The sequence below is a fragment of the Barbus barbus genome (assembly GCF_936440315.1).
Source record: "Barbus barbus genome assembly, chromosome: 30".
Classification (NCBI taxonomy): domain Eukaryota; kingdom Metazoa; phylum Chordata; class Actinopteri; order Cypriniformes; family Cyprinidae; genus Barbus; species Barbus barbus.
This window is the reverse complement of record NC_136758.1, coordinates 1,016,253-1,040,727: the sequence shown is the minus strand read 5'-3', so window position 1 is coordinate 1,040,727 and position 24,475 is coordinate 1,016,253. Positions and strand designations below refer to the sequence as shown.

Genomic DNA, 24,475 nt, shown 5'->3' with positions numbered 1-24,475 from the left:
GTCGGGGGTGAAGGGTCACAGTGTTTCTCTGTCTGAGGTCACTCATCCCTGTCCCTCCACTCTTTCTCTCTTTCTCCATCTCTTTTCATGGGTCAGCATTCATTCGCTCTGTACATCTGCGGGGGTTCATCGAGTCTCCAAGCAGAACCGCCCCATCAGACCGTTACACCCTACAAACAGTTACACCCTACAAACACAACTCTTCAGCACTTCATCACCTTTGTGTTTTTGCTGAATGTGTTATATATGCTATTATACTATACCTGGGTACACAGACAGCATAGCAACACCCTAGCAACCCCTCAGAACCCTCTATCACTGTAATGTTGGCCTGTGTTGAGTGATGCTACGTTCACTCCTGATATTACAACAAACACACATTCCTCTGCTGTTGCCACAGCAACCCTGCCCAGCTGTCAAAGTGTTTCCATGGCAACCGAGCACAGGTACCATAGAAACGGTTTGTGAAAGTTTACCATCCCTTCAGCTCCCATGAGAATGAGAAGAGAGCGCACGAACTAAAGTTGTGTGGAGTTTGTCCTTAACTGTAGTCCCCCAGTGCCATCGGTCTGGAGCATGAGGACCTGCTGCGAGACAAACTCCGAGAGAGGAGCCTGTCGTTCTTAGGTAAGCCTCCGTTAAACGATTAATCGCATCCAAAATAAGTTTTATGTATACTGTGTATATTTATTATGTATATTTAAATACACACACATGCAGTATATATTTTAAAAATATTTACATGTATATGCATTTTTATGTGTATATTCTTATATTTTATATACATATAACACATTTTTCTTAAATTATATACATGCATGTGTTTGTATTCATATATACTTAATAAATATACACAATGCACACACACATGTTATGTAAACAAAAACTTTTAATTAATTAATTATCTTTTTTCAGATTTTTTTTGTCCATAAATGAATTTAATTTATCAGGTTTATCAATAAATACAAAAGCAGAATTCAGTCCCAAACTAACAAACCCCTAATGAGTTCAGTTTCAGCCACATCTGGGGCCTGTTTCATAAAGCAGGTTTACCAAATAAGCCAGGTTTATTGTCAGTTGATTTGGTTCAAAACAAGACAGACTAACTGAAATAATCCTGGCTTATTTGGTAAACCTGATTTATGAAACAGGCCCCTGATACCCATTATGCCATCGTTTTTTGTTTTGTTATATTATTATTATTATTTATTTTTTTGTATATACAGTGAATCTTGATATTTTATTTTATTTATTTATTTATTTTTAAGAAAGGCCGTTTAATTTCTATAGTGAAACCAAGCAATCAAGTAGGCTGCGATTAAAGCAGAACACTAACATGTTATATTCATCATTTTAGTTTAAATGTTCAAGTAGGCATAAATGTTTCTTGTTTTCAGTGTTACAGTACTTGACTTCAGATTTACTCAGTGCCATCCTTACTCATTTTTGCTGCTTTCCTGCTCTTACACACTCAAAAGCACATATCCCAACCCAATATTGCCTTCCTACAAGCATGTAATATCAAATCTCCTTTAAATGAATGCTCTCACACACAAAAATATATTACTCTTTCTTCCTTGCCATCACTCATGGTATAGTGTTTTTTATTTGTTTTCTTTCTTTGTTATATTTAATTTCTTCAGACTCATATTTTTGTATACACAGTGTAATGTGTGTGTGTGTGTGTGTGTGTGTGTGTGTGTAGAATATAAAGCTCATATAATAATGAAGCATATAATGTTTATGACCTCAGGTTGAGTATCATCATTGAACTTGACTTTTTCTAGCTTTTTCTAGCCGTTTACTCAGACTCATTTATAATCCGTCTTTATAGATGGTCATAAGGCTTTCTTTCTGTTCAACATCTTTCTTTCTGAGCTCTGACTTTGCCTTCTGTCTTTCAATGACTGTATTACTCATATATGACTGGTGATTTTGAAGTTTTGTTAAATGTTTGAGGAATACAGCAGCACATTATTATGATGTGTCCTGATGCATGTGTGCGTGATGTTCCCGGTGTGTTTTTATGTGCGCTGTTTCTGGAGCAACAGTAAAGCGAGTTCTGACCCGACTGAGGGTGTTCGGGCTGGCGGGTCACGCGGCCTGATAAATGGATTGGAAATGAGCTCTGCAGCAGCTGAGACAGCTCATTAATTCTAATCAAAGGTGATGTACAGAGACGATCTGCCAGGCGTGATCAGACCCCACACAAAGCCCTCGCCCCTCTCGGCCGACTGACGCGGAGTGACCCGCTCGCTATGATTTAATGGAGAAATCAGGTGTTTCACCAGGACTCAAGGTCACTCCAGCACGGATATAACACAGAGACCTCTCACCTCCATCAGCACAGCCACTGAAGAGACGTTTGTGCAGCGCCAGCAAACACTGCTCTCATCCTGCGTCTGTGTCTTTACTCTCTTCAGATGACTTTGCTTTAGTTGCGCTGACTGAGGGCATCGATGAGCCTTCACTGGATGCCTGCTGCTTGGTTTTAAAGAGTTTGGAGTCAGCTTCACCAAATACATTTTATAAAACACACTGTAACTTTCAGAACTAAGAACGTTAATAAAGTAATAAAACACCAATTAAGCTGTATTACAGTGCAGTACACAGACATAGTTTCAGTAAATATTTATTTATTCATTCATTCAGTTAAACTGTATTTTATTTTATTTGTTTTTAAAGCCCTGGTTTATGTGAATTAGTATTTTCTAGCATAGAATAGTAGCAGTTCAATGTGACTAAAATCATTTTATTGACTTTGCACAATGGCCCAAAGTACAAGGAATGTCTCTTCCTGTGCATCATAATTTAAGGAAATAGGGGATTTATTTATGGGGAAAATCATGCAGTAACAGGGTTGCAGTTTGTGTGTAAGTTCCTTACTTCACGACGAGGACAGTCAGCCAAAAACATCCTGTTCAATTCTTAGGCTCAACAAGAAGTCTCAATCATCACTTGCACAAAAAGAAACTCTTCTAACATTGTAAAGTAAACCTTTGTGAAAAAACAAAGATCATAAAATGAGTTGTCCTCACAGATGAGAACCAGCTCCGTGTCAAAGGCTACGACAAAACCCCTGACATCATTCTGGAGGTGCCCATAGGTGAGAACTGATAGATGGTATTTACTTACTTATTAGAAAAAAACGACAGTTTAAACCAGTAACTTGTTCAGTCCACAGTGTCAAGATATCTGCTGATTTCATTAACTCTACTAAGTGGACGTTTTTTAAACAGATTTCCTATCGATTTGGTTTTGCATGAAAATAATCTGCCATTTTGCACACAGACCAAAGCAGACTAAAAATGCTGTGTAGTTTGTGTTTGTGCTGACTCTCTTTCTCAGTTTAAACACTGCTAGTATGTAGTTCACCTGCTCTTGAGATAACTCTGTGTTGTGTTCTTCTGCAGCTGTTGATGGTCATATAGTGCACTGGATTGAGAGCAAAGCTTCATTTGGAGACGACCACAGCCATCGCACGTACCTTAACGAGCAGTTCTGGAGCTACTGCAACAGGTCAGACCCTAGACAATCTAAAACTAAAATATTCAAAGTCTAAAGATGACCCAGACATCTGTCTATTAAACCTGCTCATTTTGAATAGGTTTGCTAACAGTATTAAATGCAGAACTGTAATCGTCTTATACTGTGTGAATGTCATCAGCAATTAAGGCCTATTTAGGTGAGGCTTACTTTTATGCATCACAAACACATTTCAAGCCACTTCTTTCTTTTGCTTTAGTGTGCCAGAAGTAAATATCAGTTTTAGATTTCCGAACATTTCTTTTGCATATATTGTTATAATTCATTGTTTTTTGGTGAGAGATTTCACAAATATATGATTAATTAATCTCACAACAGTTATGTTTTCACTATTTGTTTTTATTATTTATTCTGATACGGGCTTATTATTAGTGATCGACCGATATTGATTTTTTTTTTTATAACCGATACCAATTATTTGCATGTTTATGTGCCTGGTAACCGATATGCAGAACTGATAATCATTTACTGTTATAAAGTAAATAAATAACTGAGTGAAGTAAATGTTGAAAATAACAGTTTTTCATGTTAAATTTAATCTTCATATTACAACAATAAAAACATTTTATTTATAAAAAGCATCAGCAGCAACACTAATATTAACAATAGCAACATAAATGTAGAATGTCTAATGTTTTCAAATGGAGAAAATAAAGGACAGGAGTCATTTGAACTGCATTTTAAACTAGTTTTAGTAGGTTTATAAGCTGTTTAATAGGCTAAAAATTAAATAATGTTAATTCACTGAATAATATTCTCTGGAATACGGAAATATAACAAACAAAACCATATTTTATTGCATTTCTCAACTGGTATGTTATATCAGAATTATTAATATGTTTTTGTCGTTCTAGATTATGAAAGGCCTGCTGACAGTGTGGTTTATCTATGGATTTACACAGAACTAAAACTGCAATGGCAATCTGAGATAATAAACAATCAATAGATCATTTTAGCCTACGTGACTCCGACTTCACAAGACTAATGATGAGTATTTAGGCTAGACCAGAGAGAATTAAATTCAGCGCTTTTATTTGCAACATCCGCTCATTCATGGCTGTATATCATATAATTCAGGGAAAGTTATGTCTTTATTGGGACAGGACTTGAAGGATTATCTTACGTGACTCCATGTGTCCGTCTCTATTTCTTAAAGCCAAGCTGCATAAACTACATATCAGGCATTTATGTAACACATCTAATTTGTGCATTAATGGCTATGTTATGTTAAATAAACTACGGCAAATCAAGTAAGTGTACTTAGCTTGTGCACATTGTTGTTGTTGTCGTCTCCCCTCAGACGCACAATTCTCAAAACACCCACAAGATGGCGGCGTTTATCGGAGAATCCGATATTACAAAACCGATACCCGATTATGGTAGAATGCTTAAATATCAGTAAATCGAAATACCAGTCGCTCTCTACTTATTAAATGTCACCGATCTTAAGGTGTTTCAAACACTGGAACTCTTCCCGTGAAATCACTGTGTGTTTGTGAGATATAGAGCACTTTAAAATATGCTTTTAGTCAGTCATATTGGAGAAAATGTGATGTAAACGGACCTACTGTACTCAGTGGACTAGTAGAACCGTCTCTACTAGTAGGTCCATGTGTAACCACACAATGTGACTAATACTCTTTAAGCTCTGGGGGTGGGGGAGAATGGAATGTGCTTCTATATGACTGAAAGCGTAAAACCATCCTTTTGTCCGTTACGATCCATCACGAGAAGTCACTTCATCCATCTGATCTGATGCGCTTCAGCGGCTCCATTAAGTCGTATGGATCAGATTTTCAGCGTTTCTCACGTGTGTTTAGACGTGACACGGCACATGCTGTCATGTTTGTGCGCTGCCTTGTCAGATAAACTTTGGCATGTCAAAAAAAAAATGTCAGGCCCTTCAGAGTGCACCTTTCAGAGCTGCTTGTAATTTTTAATTGACATTTACATTTGACATTTGCAGTGCTCTCGGAGCAGAGGACCGCCTGTGTCCACCTTCCCGTCGTCTCCTCTCACTCAGCCAATCACGTTACTTCATCTCCTCTGTTTATATGAGTTTGAGAGAAATATTGAAAAGGTCAGCGAGTTTCCTTTCTAGTGACCTTCGCCGCCATGTTTTCAATTAGCGCGGTGCATGAGAGTGACACAACTCCTTATTTGCTTATTTTCAAGCATTTGTGTCGTCTGCACCAAATGGCAGCGCTTGCAAGCGCCGTTAATTATTCCTCGTTCTCCTTTAAGTGTTGAGAACCAAGTGAAAAACAACACGACTAATTTCCTCTCCAAAACTGGCAGCAGCCGCATTCATCATCCAAACAATAGTGTGGCCAAAACGCTAACCTCATAATAAACTCTCGTCAGTGGAGTCATGGGTAATGATGCTTCACCTATAAAGAGCGAAGCAGAGAGACTGTCTGGATCTGACGCTCAAGATCCGTCGTCCTCACCTTCCCATCAATCTCCGCCAGCTTCGGCAGGCTCCGTGACGGATGTGCGCATAATTGACTTATCCATCTACTCGGCTATAAGTTGCATTAAAAATTATTCAGCTGATAGTGAATATTAAGCACATAATAAGGCTTGTGTATGTTTTAGTAGAAGCGGCTGAGGTTAAATGTGTCATGTAATGAAATGCGACTCTGGACTGACGCTCCACTGCTTGGAGCGAATAAGAAACACGCACATTACACGTGTCCTTTCATAAGCTGTTTGACTTTTATATTAAAGAAATAGCTCGCACACAAATTAACATTCTGTCATCATTTACTCTCACCCTCAAATCTCATTTGTCTTCACGCATATTCGTTTTGGCATCGATGATCTTTTGAGGAGCGTTTGTTTCCAGAAGCTTTACTTTCTCTGTTCCTCAGCGGAGGAATGATCTTCATCTCACATCTTCTGAGGAGCGCTTATTTCTTCATCTCTCAATCAGCATTGCATTATATGTTTGGATCATTTACATCTCATCTTACTGAGACATATTATTGGAGATATAGAGCGATGACTGATATTTAGATCATTTTAAGTCATTATCTGCTGTACTGTTTGTTATAAAGATCTCATTGATTTACATCACAAGCATCAGAATTTTAATATATAAATTTCATAGTCTACAACAGATTTTATAATTTTGCTCAATTTGAGCCTTAAAATTAAATTTCTCCATATTCTCACTATAGCAGACTATACGAGCCGTGAAAGTGTCAAATATGATACAAAACGCGTTCAAGTTTTTTATTACTTTGTGTGAAGGCTCAATAAACTGTCAGTGTTCTGAATGAAAAAAATATATATAATAATATTCACTGTATTACTGCTGAATCTGAATCAATTATTTCCAGTGATTCCAAATGCCGAGGTAACATTTAAAGTCAGGAATAAATTTGAGGTATCAATAAATTAAGCTTAAATCGCACACAAAACGGTGTTGTCCAGGCGGTCTGTCCTAATGCACACTCGTGATTTGGACAAAGCAAACATGACTGTTTAACAGTGAGGCTGGGCTTCTGTTTCTACATCTGCCGTATTGAGCATTAGGGTTTCTTCCATTCATTTTTATGAGTGGATTGGACCATCTCCTCTCATTATAGTGTTCAAACACAAAGGAGATTTCAGAGCATGTCTAGTTGTGCATGCACTGTGTGTAATCAAACATGTTTTATAATGTTCTAACATGCGTTTCATCTAGAAGTGAAGCTCTCACAGATATTAGCTGATTAATAACAAGTGTTTTATGTTCCTGATCAGACACACGGATGCATTCGTCTCATGTCATACAGCACAATATAGAGAAGCCAAACATCAGCTGGAGGCTTACTGTGAACTACTGTGTTCCAAACTCTGTTTATTATTGCCTTTATCTATTTTTGATATTTTTCTCTGCAGTTTATTGTAATTAAGTCATACCAGCTGAAGTCCAGTGGTTTAACATGTTGTTAATGAAGGTTATTCCAAATGAAGTCGAGTTTATGTCTCAATGTCTGTTTTCGTTCCAGATTTTTTGGTTTTGGCCAAGGATATTAATTTCAGTGCATCGTTAATTGAAGTTAATTTTGAATGTGCATCTTAATATGAGACTGCCGTCTTTTCTGGGCTCTGTAGATGAAGGTTTTCTCTGCGGCGCTCGTGTATCAGAGCTGAGCGTGTTAGCGCTCGTAATAGAGGCTGCTAAAGGTTAGATCTGATAAAACGCTGTCAGGACTTGACAAAGATGATGTATGGCCATATAAAGCACAGTATGGCTCATTTCTCCCTTCGGTCAGATAGGGTTAATACTCTCAGTTTTGTCATATATATTCTGTGGCTTGGCCTCTTGGAAATTGTTGACCCGAACATTTGTGTTATATTTTCTTGAAATCTTTTCGAGACATTTTTTGATGGCTGGTGGCTTTGACAATCGTTGGCAATAACATTAGACTCCAATAATATTAGGCCCCCAGACTGCATCATTTATTTCATATTTTCAAAGAGCATGCGAGTAAACAGTCTGACATACTTTATACCTTGATCACATCCTGTTCATGTATAATTTGAAGGATGTCCTGAATTCTCTTTGAAGAATCGGATAAATAAATGTCTTTCTGGTCAGTCAGATTGCCTGTTTCTAAGGCAGAATATCAGACCGCTTATTCAAGATTTATACATTTGTGTGTTTTAAAATTAAAAATATATTAATTTGACTATTTTAAATTGAAAGGTTGTATACATTTCAATGTTTTATATCCGATAGGCTTTGACTTCTCGGTTCTGTTTTGTCTCTTTGTAAATAAAATGACATGTTTCCTTGCACCGTTCGCTTGTTCTGGCAGTTTATGGCCACTGTGTGATGGTGGCCCTTCATCTGTGTTGTTGTTTAGCAGCACACCTCTTATATGTTTGGTCCATCCTTGCATTTAACACAGAAACCATGCTGCTTTGCTGTCAAAGTCATTGTGACAGTTTTTCTCCTCGTTTTAAAGAAGTAGCAGAAGCTTTTCTCTCTCTCTCTCTCTCTCTCTCTCTCTCTCTTTCTTCAATTCCTCCATATCCTTTTATTCTTTTTTCCATTAACCTTTTTTCAGCAGAATCTTTACTCGAGCTTGTGTTCTTGTGACAGTTTAACCGTAAAGAGCTCTGAAGAAGCAAAGTTGACACGACAGTATGACGTCAGGAAATCTTTTTGGGATTTGCGGTCGCTGGCATATGACATTTAACACCGCAGCACACCCCAGTGCAGCGCAAGACGTCTGACACGCACCCCTGAATGCTAATACCACATGACAAGATGCTTTCATGCTTTAAGGATTTCAATGCATATTTAGGGACATTGTTTAATGCGCTCCGCATGTAATCCGCACACTTCAGGCCCCCATCAGCTGTGGGATTTAGCTCCTGCTAAGCCTCCATTTCATCTATTTATTTTCCAGGTTTGCTCCCGACACATTAAACAAATTTGTCATTTCAAGTTGAGGTTAAGAATGATTTTGACACCAGCACTCTGCTTAAAAACGTGAAAATAAAACACTTCCAAGCTTGGGGAAGTAAAGCAGTATATGACTTAGTGAAGTTTGAGAAGAAGGCCTACAGTGAAATAAACTTCTAAAAAGCGAACTTTTTGTCAATTTTGCTTTGTTTTTCAACACATTTTTATGCCAGGCTCTTTGTAAAAATCAGTCTAATGGGAGAATTTTTATATATATTTACATTTAGTCATTTAGCAGATGCTTTTATCCAAAGCAACTTACAAATGAGGACAATAGAAGCAATCAAAACCAACAAAAGAGCAATATGTCAATTCTGTGCCATTAATAATATATAAATATTTAATAAATGCTATATATATATGTATGTATATATCAGCACATCAGTAACTATTATAATCATTGCTATCAGCACACGCAAAGGTCTGAGGTGTTTTATTTCATATTTTAATAAATATCAGAAAAGAGTCACTGTTAATAATCAGTGCAGCAGAGAGTATCATCAAATCCTTTTATCTTCTCATGTCTCGATTGCTTTAGTCTTTTATAGCTGAATTGTTAGTGTGTCTGGCCTTGATTATATATTAGTTAAAGTCTAATCAGAGATGTATTAGGATGGGAACTTTGACCTTTGATTTCCCTCATTAATCCTCTCTAATGTTTGCAGTCATTTGAGGCTCATATATGCACTGCGTCTCTTTTGATGAATGTCACGTGGAGGCTGGAAGCTGCCGGTGACCTTTGCTCTTTTATACGTTATAAAGACAGGCCAGAGTACATCTGTGTGACATTCTCCCATCCGCCCTCTACAGAGATCTGTGCTGAAGACATCTCTTGATAAGACCATGTGTCTGTGTGTTACACAGAGTCCTTACTGTCAGGTCACCCAGTTCCTTCAGCTCAGACACGGAGGTCATGGGTTTGATTCCCCGGAAATGCTTGAAGTGACTTTCAAAGCAAAAGTCATTTTGGATCATTATCCATCATGTTGTTTCATATTTCTTCAGCGGCACACAAATTCCATCATAAGACCTGGAATATAGTGCATGAGTCACATGGTGACTTCTGCATGATAGTTATGTTTTTGGAGCTTGAGAGCCATTGGTCACCTTCTGCTTTCACTGCATGTAAAAGAGCAGCGGGAACATTCTGTTGAACATCTGCCCGTGTTCCACTGAAGAGAGGAAGTTTGAGTCTGATAATTCTGTTTTGAACTGCTCTTGTAATGACAGAATTGCATCTGAAGTGTGTGCTGGTGTTTCTGATTTAAGAGTTGAGTTGAGCAGTGAAAGCTGACCACATCTTCCATCTTACATTCACTTCCTCTCTACGAGTTTGAAAACTATTACCATCAGAAGCAGTTTTGCTGTCCATGTCTGATGTCCACCGTCTCCAGATGTCCAAACTACAACTGTGCAGATCTTCAGATGTGTGGATGTGTTTATACGAGTGGAGCTCTCAAGTACAGTCGGTGTTTCCACGTCCAGGAACGTCTCTTTAAATCACAGTTGGCTCTAGAACCCATCTGCAGGGCACCTTCCCTAATTTGGAGATGAGTGTTTGGCTAATCAGTGAAGTTGACAGCAGTTCACCCTCTCCGGAGAGTTTATATCTCTGAATAGCATAACAACAGCGACCTGGGCCAAATCCTTACAGCTGCAGCTCACCCAAAACTGAAGCCTGCCTTCATTTACTGTCGTGTCGTTCTGACCTTTCTACTGTGGAACACAAAACAAGATGTTATGCCAAATATTTGAGCTTCTCTTTTGCATTCAACCGAAGTGTTCAGGATTTAAATGTCCAAACTTCTCAAGGCATCATGACAGTCGTCCATATGAGTCAAGTCTCAAGTCTACTGAAGTTAGCTTTTTGTGAGGAACAGACCCAAATTTCAGATGCACATTCCACACCTTAGTGACAAAATTGTGTATTAGACTATTGCATTTAGATGTTAGACATCATTGGTTCCAAACGGATTTGCTTCCTGCATGTTAGAAAGGTTGGTAACACTTTAGTATAGGGACCAGTTCTCATTATTAACTAGTTGCTTATTAGCATGCCTATTATTAACATATTGACTGTTTATTAGTACTTAAAAAGCATATATTCTGCATGATCATATTCTGCATCCCTAATCCTACCCAATACCTGAACTTAACAGCTACCTTACTAACTATTGAGAATCAGCAAATTAGGAGTTTATCAAGGCAAAAGTTGTAGTTAATGGTTTATTAATAGTGAGAACTGGACCTTAAAATGAAGTGTGACCGAAAGGTTGAATATATGAAATTTTAGTCAAAAAATGATTTCAGAAAATATTTAAATTCAAGTTTTTATGTATAGCTCTTTTCACAATACACATGACTTCAAAGCAGCCTTATTGAAAGGATTGTTTATAGTCCTGCGTGGTAAAAATTGGTGAAATTTTCTCGACCTGGTAAGAACTGCATTTTGGAACAACTGTATCTTGTTTATTAAGGATGAAGGGCGACCACCTAGTGGCTCCAGATCATGAATGCATGATAATAATGCAGATTTGGAACAACATGATGGTTAATGATGATAAAACTCAATTTTTTTGGTTGAACCTTTCCTTTTAGCTGTTGATTTTCCTCTGCCTCGTGTCATGTCGTGTCATGTTGATTGGAAATATCTGCTGGAAGAGTCACCTCATGTACGCAATGGAAAAAAAACCTGTCATGGCCTGAGAGAATGTTTGTGCAGTTCACTGAAATACGACCGAGCTTGTCAAATGGCAGTTTGAATTAGAAAGCAAACATATTTTAATCAAGACTCGGACAGAAAGGGGTCACCAAATCACAGCGCTTGATGTCACACTTGCTCTTTGCCTCTGTTTCGATGGCACGGCGTGGAAAGTTACCCGTGACCTCGTCCTAAAAAGGAAGCAGAGGGATGAATGAATAACTGCTGCGAGGTCTTAGCATGTTAAATGCTGTAATCTTCCCAAAGCGTTCCTTCCTGTCGGCCCTCCTCTCAACTTCAACCTCCAACCCCTCCCTCCATGCATCACAGCAAATGAAAGCCGCCCGTGGCATTAGACGGGAGGGCAGAAAGCCCCTGGGTCTCGTCCAGAGACTCCAGCAAAGAGTCCCGCCCGCCAGCGCCTGCCCGGCCGTAACGACTGTTTTTAACGGCGCATGGGGAGGAGATACGAGGGGCTGTAAATTGTGTTTGACAGTGCGGCTATAGTGGTTTCGTCATTGCTTGTCTTTAGTTATTACTGCGACTTCCTCGCTGCGCAGATAAGGGCCGAGACTTCGGCATAACAAGGTGCACACTGTCGACACAGCACTCTTATCACCTTAATTGATTTAGAGCAAACGCCTTTGACACAGGTCATTGTGCGCCGAAGTTATCCATCACCCGGGCGTTTGATTTCTGCCCACGTCTGTCTCCAGTGTGTCTGCATGGGCGCCGGCGGAGGAACTGGTTCAGAGGGCACCGCATGTCACCGCAGAGCCGTTCCTTAATAAACACGCTGATATGCACAGAACATGCACAGACACCAGCCTTTCGTTTGGACTCGTCGAACAGTCCTTAAATTATTCTTCCGTAGCCTTTGAGACTCTTCTTATATTTAAATTCCCACATTCAGAGAAGAAAAGACTGTGTTAAAGTGCCCCTATTATGGATTTTTGAAAATGATCTTTCATGCAGTGTGTAACACAGCTGTAATTGAATGAAAACATCCTGCAAAGTTTTAAATCTGAAAGTGCAGTGTGTATAAAGTTATTGTCTCTCAAAAGAAAGCGTCGACTCTGAATCACTGAAACGAGTCGTTTTTAAAATGAACCTCAAGCCGTTTCATGTTGATGTCAACATGAAACAATAGTATATTGCCCACCCACTTGTTGGCCTTTTCGTGTTGGTTGGAATGAAAATGCAAATTCATTCTTTGCCACTAGGTGCCGCTTTTGGAGCGGTTTCCCCGGTAACGCTGTACACAAAGCAGCACTGCCTCACAAACACTGCTTTAAATGAAATCAACCAATCAGCGCAGATTAGCATCAGTCAGAGGAAGGGTTTGGAAAAATTAATGATTGAGCGAATCGTTTGGGAGTCGTTGAGCAAATAAGGTAAAAAATAAATGTGTATTATAAGAAAATGAAAGTGTTTTTTGACCTTGCATGCTTATCAACCTGTTGTTGGGGACTCCCAAAACCAAAATATGAACCTTTCATAACCCATAATAGGGGCACTTTAATTGTGTCCCTGGAGCACAAAAGCAGTCATAAATAGCACAGGTATATTTGTAGCAAAAGCCAACAATGGGTCAAAATTATACTTTTTAGGATATTAAGTAAAGATCATGTTCCATGAAGATATTTAGTAAATTTCCTACCATAAATATATCAAAACTTCATTATTGATTAGTAATATGCATTGCTAAGAACTTCATTTGAACAACTTTAAAGGAGATTTTCTCAATATTTAGATTTTTTTGCTCCCTCAGATTCCAGATTTTCTAATAGTTGTATCTCAGACAAATATTGTCCTATCATAACAAACCAGACATCAATGGAAAGATCATTTATTCAGCTTTCAGATGATGTATAAATCTTAATTTAAATAAAATAATAATAAGATGGATGTTCCCACGGACTCGAACTTGAAGTTCAAGTGTCAAGTTTTTCCTGGAACGGAAAACGCTGAAATTATACTTCAAATTCGCAGTGATTTGTTATCATATCTGTCATCTTTCTCATGCCTGCTGGAGTGACAGAATTGACAGAGGCAGTTGCATTATATGGTATGAAACATGCATGCTTAAAACAGTTCCTTGAATAAACAGCCTTTCCATCGTGAGGACTCGCTGACACGTACCTCACCTCTGCATTAGTGTGACTGCGGTAATTACATGTCACTTCATAATCATATCTGTGGCAGGTAGTCTGCGAGCCGCTCGATTTCACGTGGCGGATCTCGGATAAATACGTGGTCTGCTTAAAAACATTTTTATGGTTCTCTCCTCACATTAAGCATCTGGGAGACCCGACTCTAAAACACGTCCGATCTCATTACACAAATGTGGATATGCTAAATTAGGTTGAGTGGGCTTATGCCCACCGCCCCCCTTGAACCCCCACAGACTCTCACGTGTTCGTGGCAAATGTAGGTCTTTAGCTCATGGAAGTTGTCTCAAGTTTTATCCCTTTGGAAGATAATGTGGTTTTGCAATTCAAATATTTGCTCGCTCTGTTTCCCCGTGCAAAGCTGCTTTGAAGCCGTCGCCGGTGACAGTGCGAGCGCGACAGCACCAGTTGATGCTCCGTATTAAAAATACTGCAGGAACGCCACATCAAAACCCGCATGCAAATGGTTTGCTTTTGGTTGGCGAGGATTCTCGGATAAACAGGGCTACTTATGACGGCTGATGGGTTGACGAGTCGCTTCAAGAGCTCTTCAGTCTGGAGTGCGCTTGATTCCTCATTAATTAACCCAACTCTTTTCCTTCACGGCACACAATGGATGTCTCCTCTAGTGGATCTGTAGCTCTACACAAACACTACTTGACTCTTTTCAGTGAGAGTGGACACAAACCCACGCTCCGTACTCAAAGGGCTCTTGCTTTTGTGAAGGAAGCGTCCCGTGAGCAGATGTAAACCTCAAACCCGTCGCCGGCCAGCCTTTCTGAATGTAAAGAATATATAAGACAATTAAGAATTGCTGTGGCGGCGAGAAGGCCCTGCTCCCGGAACCCTGTAATTTCATCCCGTTTTTATTCTTCCTCTCTTCTTCTCCTCCCCCCAACAGCAATTAATCTCATTTTTAGTACAATTTCCAGCCCTTTGCTGGAGTCAGCCGGAGTCCTGTGTTTTGTTCCTATTTGGCCCGGTTCCTGTGCATAGTCATTAAAGGCCCAATTAATGTCACCCTGTAGCTGAAGAGTGCTCATTTTTATTGGGGAGCTGACAGTTGCCGCCACGAGTGGCACAGTGTAATATGCATTAATTGCCCCGTAACACTGGTAATTACCAGTTCTTCAAGCCTCTCAGTAAACTGTCATGCCCAGACAAGACTGCTTTGAAATAGATTACTCATTAGGGAGAGCTGCCCTATTTTCCAAAGGGGCTCGCTGTGTTGGCACAAAAAAAAAAAAAGATTAGAGTACAAAACAAATAGTTGCCAAGAGCAATTTCCTATTACAACTTCCAGTGACGGCCTTTCTATCCCGTCTTTCTTTTTGTCGCTCATGGGAGGGTTGCGCCGTAATGACCCATAGTGCTCACTGGACACCTGTTTCTGTTACCCACACATGCTAATCGCTTCTGAAACGGCCGGCTGGATCCTTTAGCTCCGTCTCAAAATCTCATCCACCATCTAACGCAGGAGTGAATACCTGAATGAAGCTCAGACGGGTTTGGGGCTCCAGAGTTTGACATGCCTCTCAGCTAATACGGTGGTACTCCGAAAACAAGGATTATTGGAGTACGTTTCACAAGAAGATCCATTTCAATCTTTCTGCTTCAAAACGTTTAATTTAATGTGGTCCTTGCTGTTTCTTTGTAATTATTTGTGAAATTTACTAGCGATTTCTGAGTGAAAATGGTTTCAAGATAAAGCCAACCTTTTTTTTTCAGTGTAGTAAGCATAAAATACGCAGATATTGGTGTTTTTAATTAGACTACACACAAATTCATTGCTGGCAGATGCGTGATAATTGAAAACGTTCTAAAATCAGCTCAATTGATCAAAATTATTATGATTGATCTCGTCTGACTGGACTGAATCAGAGTTTCAGGCTAAAAAAAATATAAGTCTGTTCATTACACAATATGTGATTTTCTGTGAAATTGGACAGCTGACTGCCCAAATTCTGACCGAAAATCAGGCCAAATATCTGGTAAAAGTCATGTTGTGTATTCCAGCTTTAATTTTACCTCACACAAATTGACAAAGTGATTGGGAAACGGTTTGCTGTAGAATAAAGGCCAGTGATCAGCTGATCAGTGATATGAAATAAATACTGCATATTGATTTCTAAAAGCATTTTTCTTCTGTTCAAGTATTTGCACATTTACAACTATTATGTCTGTGAATTATCTTCATTTGGGTGCTTTTCTCAGCAAATACTCTTTCCTTTTTGAGTGTAATAATCATAAAATACAGTAATATTGGTGCATTTTTAATTAGACTGAGATATTTTACCTTTTCAATATTGTATATGTGACCCTGGACCACAACAGATGCAACTATTTGAAAATCTGGAATCTGAGGGTGCAAAAAAAAAATCTAAATATTGAGAAAATTGCCTTTAAAGTTGTCCAAATGAAGTTCTTAACAATGCATGATCTTTACTTAATATCCTAATGATTTTTGTCATAAAAGAGAAATGTATAATTTTGATCCATACAATGTATTGTTGGCTATTGCTACAAATATACCTGTGTTACTGATGAGTGCTTTTGTGCTGCAGGGTCACATATATAAATAAACAAAAAAACATTGCTCACGCCTTCTCGCTATCTTGGATGGCTTTTTCGCAGATCTAAAATATAATTTTCACCAATACTGATATCTCAGAGTTTACGCAAAATTCAGCTTCAAGCTGCTTTCTGTTGGCCTGTGTGGTGAATTGAAGTGACCAACTTGAAAATGAATGAAATCTGTGTGAGGAACATTTTCCCGATCGCGCGTGTTGCTTTTGTAATGGCTTGGTTTCTCTGAGCATTGTTGAACGTAACCACACCTTAATGCTACCGCTTGCTCTGTAAGGTTTGAATCTGACCTCTCAGTTCAGTGTGTTTCTATGTAAAGAGTGCGTGTTAATATTGACCCAGCGTACGTGAGCTCAGAGGATGTCAATACAACAGGAGCATGTGCAATGATGGCGTGGGCGTTTACATCAGCCTTTGATAAGAAAGGAGACACCAAACCAAACATCGACTGCAGCTACAGCGACCCCGATCCGCTTTGCTGTTTATTCGTGGCAGTATTTCTGTGTGGAGGTGTTTGGGTGGTGCATTTCTGCCCTAACAGAAGAGCGTGTTGTTTTATCTCCTCGCCGCACCTGCTGCAGGCAATCTGTCACCCGTCCCTTCAAATGAGTTTTGTCAGAGGCTTTCACATGCTCAGCCTGCGATGTGCTAATGAAAGGAGATGGTACAATTTCCAGAGCAGGTATCAGAGAGCGCGGCCCAGCTGAGAGAAACCGCGACCCTCTGTCACTGATGAACCTTATTATGCCTTTCATTAAGACATGATCTCTGTGTGTGTGTTTGTGTTGCTTGAGCACTTATCAAATTGTTTATGACAGAACTAATTGGGCTAATTGAAGACATTAAGATTACCTGTCAGCTATATGTACCCAAACCGCATGTCCGGTTGACAGCCGGTGACAGGCGAGGCCCCAAACCATCATACAGGGGACGGGGCCACTCTAATTTGATGTGGAAAGGCTTCACGGGGCAGAGCGAGCGGCTAAATGGAGCGCCCGTGGGGGAGCGCCTCCGCTCCGGACCGCTCTAATGGAGTCCCCTTTGGCTCCCTGACAGAGAGATGAGGCAATTTGAGGCGAAAAGTGAAAAGGGCTCCGGCCTTGATTTTTTTTCCCCAGTGTTTAGGAACATCAGAGCAGAATAAATGTCTGCGGGCTGCCGTTGCTTCAGCTTTAACAGAGGACACAACTGCAGCTGTCACTCTGATGCATGCAGCGCTTTGTGTACTTATACATGAACACATTTATGCATATGTGTTGAAATATCATATGTGACCCTGGACCACAAAACCAGTCTTAAGGGTCAATTTTGTGAAATTGAGATGCATCATCTGAAAGCTGAATAAATAATCTTTCCATTGATGTATGGTTTGTTATGATCGGACAATATTTGTCTGAGATACAACTATTTGAAAATCTGGAATCTGAGGGAGCAAAAAAATCTAAATATTGAGAAAATCTCTTAGCAATGCATATTACTAATCAAAAATGAAGTTTTGATATATTTACGGTGGGAAATTTACAAAATATCTTCATGGAACATGATCTTAATATCCTAATGATTTTTTGTCATAAAAGAGAAATGTATAATTTTGATCCATACAATGTATTGTTGTCTATTGCTACAGATATACCTGTGCTAACTGGTTTTGTGCTCCAGGCTCACATTTGGCTTGAAAGAACGCACAATAACTAGGGTTGTCAGTTTGTCAAACTGTTATTTGTGCAGGCCGGTCAGAATGCACAGCACGCTGAGAACTGGACACAGCGTCTTCAAAAGCTCAGTCTGCATGTGTTCTTAGACCGAAGCATGCTGTATGAACACTGCTTGAAGACTGGAATACCACTGAATGACTAAAGCGCCGGTCACACTACACATTTCATTCCATTGACTTCCATTCATAAACGTGAATGCAGGAGCCCAGAAACGCAAGCTCTTGTGAATTTAGCTGTTTCAAAGCTTAAGTTTGGTGAACTCTGTCCTGCGAATTCGTATCACGGGTAAATGTATGACCAGTAGAAGTTGACTGGTCTCTTAGTTGAATTAAAAGAACTCAAACTTTAAATCTGCAGGTTTGGAGCATTGCACTAAAGTGGATTACACATTTTTATATTTTGGAGGTATTGTATGTAGACATCTTTGAGCGTGGCTTAAGGGACACTTAGTACTGTGAACACTAATAGGTCGTTCAAGCAGAAACAAATGGCAAATGAAAACAATGTGTACTAAAATCAGCTCAACATATCAAACACGTGTCAAGCAGGGCTCAATGTGAGTTAGAAGATGCAGGTTTCATGAGGCCTGGTGTGGTGTAAGAACAGCCCTGTCTGTCAGTATGCAGGAAATAATGAAATGGTCAATCAGTCTGTTCTGTTGGTAAGGCCTATACAACCTTCAGACTTAAACACTATTACAATTACATTTTGTGGCTAAAACATAGCTTGCTCTCTGAATTTCATTCCAGTTTATTTTCCTACTAATGTGAGCTTAAATTCAATTTTGAATTACAATTCTACATCCTGTTTGCAAACCTTAATTCAATTCAAATTGATGAACTGAATTGGACTTTAAAATGGAATTTCTCAGTTTAGATTCATTTTCCAGCAGGACAACCGCTCAAATCCTTCTGAAAGCCCTCTAAAGGGTCGGTCGCGCTGGATTTACTGTTCAGTTCACTTCCATTCATATGTGAATGAGGGAGAACGGCCACGCAAGCACTTGTGCAATAGGTGATTTATATTCTTACCTACATATTTGTATAGGAGAAAGACATTCAACCAATAGAGCATCTAAACTCCATCGACTGAAAACCAAACATGAAAATACAACAAAACCTTTAGAAGAAGGTTTGTAGTGTCTTAGGAAAGATTTGTATATTTATTTATTTATTTTTCATTTTTTTGTACATTGAGGTAATTTTATTTATTTGAAGTGTTGCCCATCACTTGGTCATTTCACTGTTTTTTGTATTAAAAGCATTTTGTTTACATATTAATATATAGTTTATATATAAGCACGTGTTATATATTTATAGCAGGGGGAGATGTATTTGACAGAAGTCTCCACCCCCCTTCCTCTTCCCGTTGCTTAAGCTCTGAAAGGTCAGCGCTGTCATCCTCGGAGAGCCGTCTGTTTGTTTCCTTTTGAAAACAGGGTTAAACTGTCGGACTGACAAACCCCTGAGCCCACCAAACTCAACAACCTCCCAACCAGTGACAATCAGTCCAGACCGCCCGAGGGACGTGGCTTGGCTTCGCCGTGACCCCTTCTTGTTGCCGTTTGATTCCTTTATTCCATGTTTGGAGTATTTAACGTCCAGTTTGATCCTCTGGATGATTAGTTTAGCTGCGCTCTCATGTCTCGCAGGCTTCAGAGGCCCAGAGGTGGACGCTTCACCCACTTGAGATTTGTTTGCTTTGCAAATGTTTTTAAATGACAGTGAAATCTGATTTGCAGAGCTGCTTGTTTGTGAAAACATTGAGCAGCTTTTATCTGCAGTGCTGCTTCATCCGTGCAGCCAATCACACGCTGACGAGGTCTGTTTGCTCAAATAATACCTTTTTTCATATAGTGATCAAAAAAATCAGCGTTTGATGGTGGATTTTGAATATTGCACATTTATTCGTATTTTGTGTGTGTGTTCTTGTTTATGGTACATTGTGGGGACCAAATGTCCCCACAAGGATAGTAAACCTGAAATTTGTGACGTTGTGGAGACAATTAAAAATGTTAAAAATAGTAAATTATCTTTATCTGAAAACGTAAGAATGCAAACAGGTTTTCTGTAAGCATTAGGCTTGGGTTAGTGGCTAGAAACAATATAATTTGGTCAGTATTAAAGTAATATGGTAATATTATAAGTCTATGGAAAGTCCCCACAATTCACAGAAACCTAACGTGTGTGTGTGTGTGTGTGTGTGTGTGTGTGTGTGTGTGTGAGCACTTTCACCCAAATAATGCCTAATTGGAGAAGATGAGATAGCAACTGGAATTAAAGTTTCTCTATTTCTGCCATTTCTCGATTAGAAATGTTTTTGTATTTTAAGGCTTAGTGAAAAGCTCTCATTGCTCATCAACTGTTGAACTGAGCTGTTTCTTTGACTCGTGTGTGTTTATGTGTGAGGGGCCTCAGTTTCCCACCCAGACATTCAGGGTCCAGCACTAGTTAGTTGACCGCTGAGAAGGGCCCCGTGGGGTCCCATGAGTCTCGACCCCCAGAGCGCTGAACATTGAACTTCAGTCTCTGATTGTTGGTAAGATCATGATCTGATGCTTCTCAATGGGCAGGATTATACACACACACACACAGGATCTTTCCACCCTCGCTCTCCTATTTCAGTAACGGCTCAGTATTATCAGTATTTGGAGTGAAGGCAGTGTTGAGATGCATGAAGGCGCTGACATGTTGATTTAGTCGCAGTTACACCAGCAGAGGTGGCGACTTGGACGAGAGCCAGGCCTGTTTTCTCATTGGACGCTTCACTTATTTTTAGGGTCCTTTTCCTGTGTTTTTTCTCTGGATGTCTGACAGCCAGCTTGCACACCTATTCATAAGCGCTCTTCCTCCAGCTGTCAGTGGAACGCCATGATTCAGATTCACCGCTGAAATAAGCTTCTAGTGTCTCATGACGTTTTCTTCTAGGATTAGACACACCAATCCCTGTTATTTGCAGAGAGACTATTAGACGTGAAGCAGAAATAGTAGCTAGTTTTAAACAATGTCTGTATTATAATCTGATGATATCGGTCTCCCATCTCCATACAAATCACACAACAATATCATAATATCAACTGCATTATTTTTCACGATTGTTATTTCTACAGATTTGAGGCCCCATTTTTACAAATATTCTAGTGTTGACTGCATTCATCAAGCTCTGTTAAAATAAAAAAAGATATTTAATGATATTTAATGTTTTTCATTTATGGAAAATGGCAAGCCATTTCAACCCTGTTACGGCATTATTTTGCCCCATTACAAAAACTTGGATATTCCTTCAAATTATGGTACATAGGTGATGTTATTTTGACAGCTCATTCGATCCCCTGGTTATGCAAATATTATACTGTTGACTGCATTCATCAAGCTCTGTTACCAAAGTTATTGCAAGAAAATTATCATTTGTCTTTCATTTATATGAAATCCATAAGCTGTAATTTCAGCACTTTTATCCATTCTGACTATCAAAACTATTTAATGCTAAGAGTTTTTAATGTTTATTTCAAGTAAAGTTTTCTCAAATTTTGGGAAACGTTAAATGAAACAAGTAGTCTACTAAAATGTATTTGCATGGCGCTTTTAACAATATGCACAATATGCATTTTTAAAAGCAGCTTCACAGAAAATCATGATGTTAATGTTTATAGTATTTTAATATTTATGCCTTATAGTTGCATTTAGCAGATTAGAGCTGGATGGTAAGATTACGATAAGGTTACATTTTGCAACAAAATAAAAAAATCAAGCAGTTGAGCTTTTCTATATAGCAGGGGTCGGCAACCTTTTGGTGCATGAAGTGCCATTTTTAATTATTCTTGTTAACCACTGTGCCAATAACCCCTACCATTGTTTTTAAAATGCATGCTGTATTTGAAATTTAATTCAAATGTTCCGATAAAAATCTGTATTTGGTCATACACATAGTTTCTGAAGCATTTGTTCATAAATTGACAGAGATCGGAGATTGCACTGCGCACACACAGAAACATTCAAGAGCTCAGAAACTTGTCTGTGACTTTTTTGATACTGAATCACTACATTATATTTCTCAGCAACGAGGGGGATAAAATAGCAGTTTTTGAAGTGACTAAACTCAGCTTCATTGACGCCGTAATTCACACAAGCAGCTGTCATCTCTCTCTCTCAAAATAGTTATATTTTAGAAAAAAGTAGAGTAGTTTGCAACACCGGATATAGCTGTCGGTCATTTAACATTTCTATCATAAAACAGTTGACTAATATTAAATGATTTGCAGCTTCCATCTTACCTCGCTCTCTTTCAGCATTAAACGGATGCTTTGTGTGGGAATTCAAGCTCTGCTTCTATGAATGGTACAGTCAAACCAAAAATGATTCAGACACCAGATATAGATATTTTTACTAGTGGGTGCAGGACTCTATAGTTCATTTATGTAAGTGAGGATAGCAAAATAAACTAAACTGTGACATGTACCCCAAAATTCTTCATACAGTGGACTAGCAGTAAAACAGTGTTTATGTTCTTTAATTGCATGGGCAATATGCTAATGTTTCAACATGAAACGGCTTGAGGTTCGTTTTAAAAACGACTCGTTTCAATGATTCAGAGTCGACTCTTTCTTTTGAGAGGCAATAACTTTATACACGGTACACTTTCAGATTTAAAACTTCGCAGGATGTTTTCATTCACTTACAGCTGCGTTACACACTGCATGAAAGCTCATTTTCAGAAATGCATAATAGGAGCACTTTAAGAAAAGAAGTGGGGAAAAGATGTAATGTTGCTGGTGATTTTCCTTTGGAACCTTCAGAAAACTTTAAATCAGTTTTTCTCTAAGTTGACTTTGCTGACTCCATCAACTTCAAACAGGTGTAGCTCAGTCATTTTTCATCCGATTCCAACAAATCATATATCATTTTGAAGGTCGTTTAATTGAGAATGTAAAATACTATTTTTGAATACTATTATTTTTGAAAATTTGCTCATTGTGACAAATTTTTCCAGCACAGTTCACATATAGTTATGAACAGCATAAACTTATGTAATGTTTAGTTCGACCTCCTAAACCTGATGGAGGTTTTCTGAAGATCCAGCGCCCCCTTTCACGGATCATTAGTTGAAAAGAGTCACATGTGGGTAGAAACTGGTGTTTATCTCAGAGGAGGGTCTGGAGACGCTGGACACTCCAGCACCGAGGCGCCTGGGTCTCTGGCCAGACTGCGCTCGGGTTACACTGCAAACCTCTGCTGATTACAGCGGAGCTCGCCGCTAATTGGAAACACATTAGCACACGGGGTTAAGAGCGGGATTAGACGCCGCTCACCCCACAGGCGGCCCTATGCAGAATGGAGGCCATTTGAAGGGATTTGTTTTGATGCCCCCAGAGAGGACGGGTAATTATTCACCGGGGCTGCTGGGAGTTCTGTGTAACAGGTTACAGGAGCCGATGATCATCAGCAGCCCAACACTTACCCACAATGCAATGGCTTTTCACTATGATGACACGAGGTCTCGTCTGGTAATGAAGAGCAGCTATCGTCCTGATGTGTTTCTTCTCATTTGTCCTGACTAATAGATTCTGCTGTTTGTAGCAGATGATTTATTTCCTGCCTTCTGAAGTGGGTCTTGGTTTCATTATGGACCATTTCATACATCTTATCTGTGAAATTAAGTGCTGGAATGTTTTAATGAATTCGCAGGGGGTCTTAATGAAAGCTTTCACCCATTTATGTGATGGAAAGCAGCACTGAGGTCAATGGAGAGCAGAGCGCTCCACTCCTGCTGAACTGTGGGTCATCCGACACTCCATCTAAGGTGAGAGGTCAAAGGTCAGCCTCTTACGAGCCCACGCTCTGTAGTGCGATAGCTGACCTACTTTTATCCTGGAGTTCGTGTGACATCAGCTCCTTTATATGAGCAGTGTTGGCGGTAATGCTTTACATGTAACAAGTTACGTAAGCAGATTACTTTTTTCAAGTAACTAGTAAAGTAACACATTACTTTTTAATTTACAAGAAAATATTTTATTTTTTTAAATAAGTAGCGCCAGTTACTTTTTTATCCATTTGTTGATTGAAAGCTCTCTTTTTGATTCAAAGCTCAACAGTGAAATGCAACAGAATATGGCGTAATCTGCAATAATTAAATGTTAAGTAATACAAATATCCTTTATGTATTTAATCCCATTTTATTAAAATAATCAATGTATACATTTAACGTTTCAAGTTTGGTGCAAGTTTGGAATAATGTTTTGTTTTGTTTTGTTTTCTCTCATGCATACCTTTTCTTTTTATTAAGTCCCTCATGA

General features: G+C 39.1%; 1 protein-coding gene across 5 annotated transcripts in view; it reads left to right on the top strand.

Moving 5' to 3' along the window:
* The window catches only part of LOC306850519 (CDAN1-interacting nuclease 1-like), an 82,433-nt gene that overhangs the window by 44,211 nt on the left and 13,747 nt on the right, over nucleotides 1–24,475 (top strand). For all 5 annotated transcript variants that reach the window (XM_079386187.1, XM_079386188.1, XM_079386185.1 and 2 more), the window contains 3 exons: nucleotides 560–627; nucleotides 3,041–3,106; nucleotides 3,414–3,519. In XM_079386187.1, coding sequence (XP_079242313.1) covers nucleotides 560–627; nucleotides 3,041–3,106; nucleotides 3,414–3,519 — 240 coding nt within the window. The remainder of the gene's footprint in view (nucleotides 1–559; nucleotides 628–3,040; nucleotides 3,107–3,413; nucleotides 3,520–24,475) is intronic.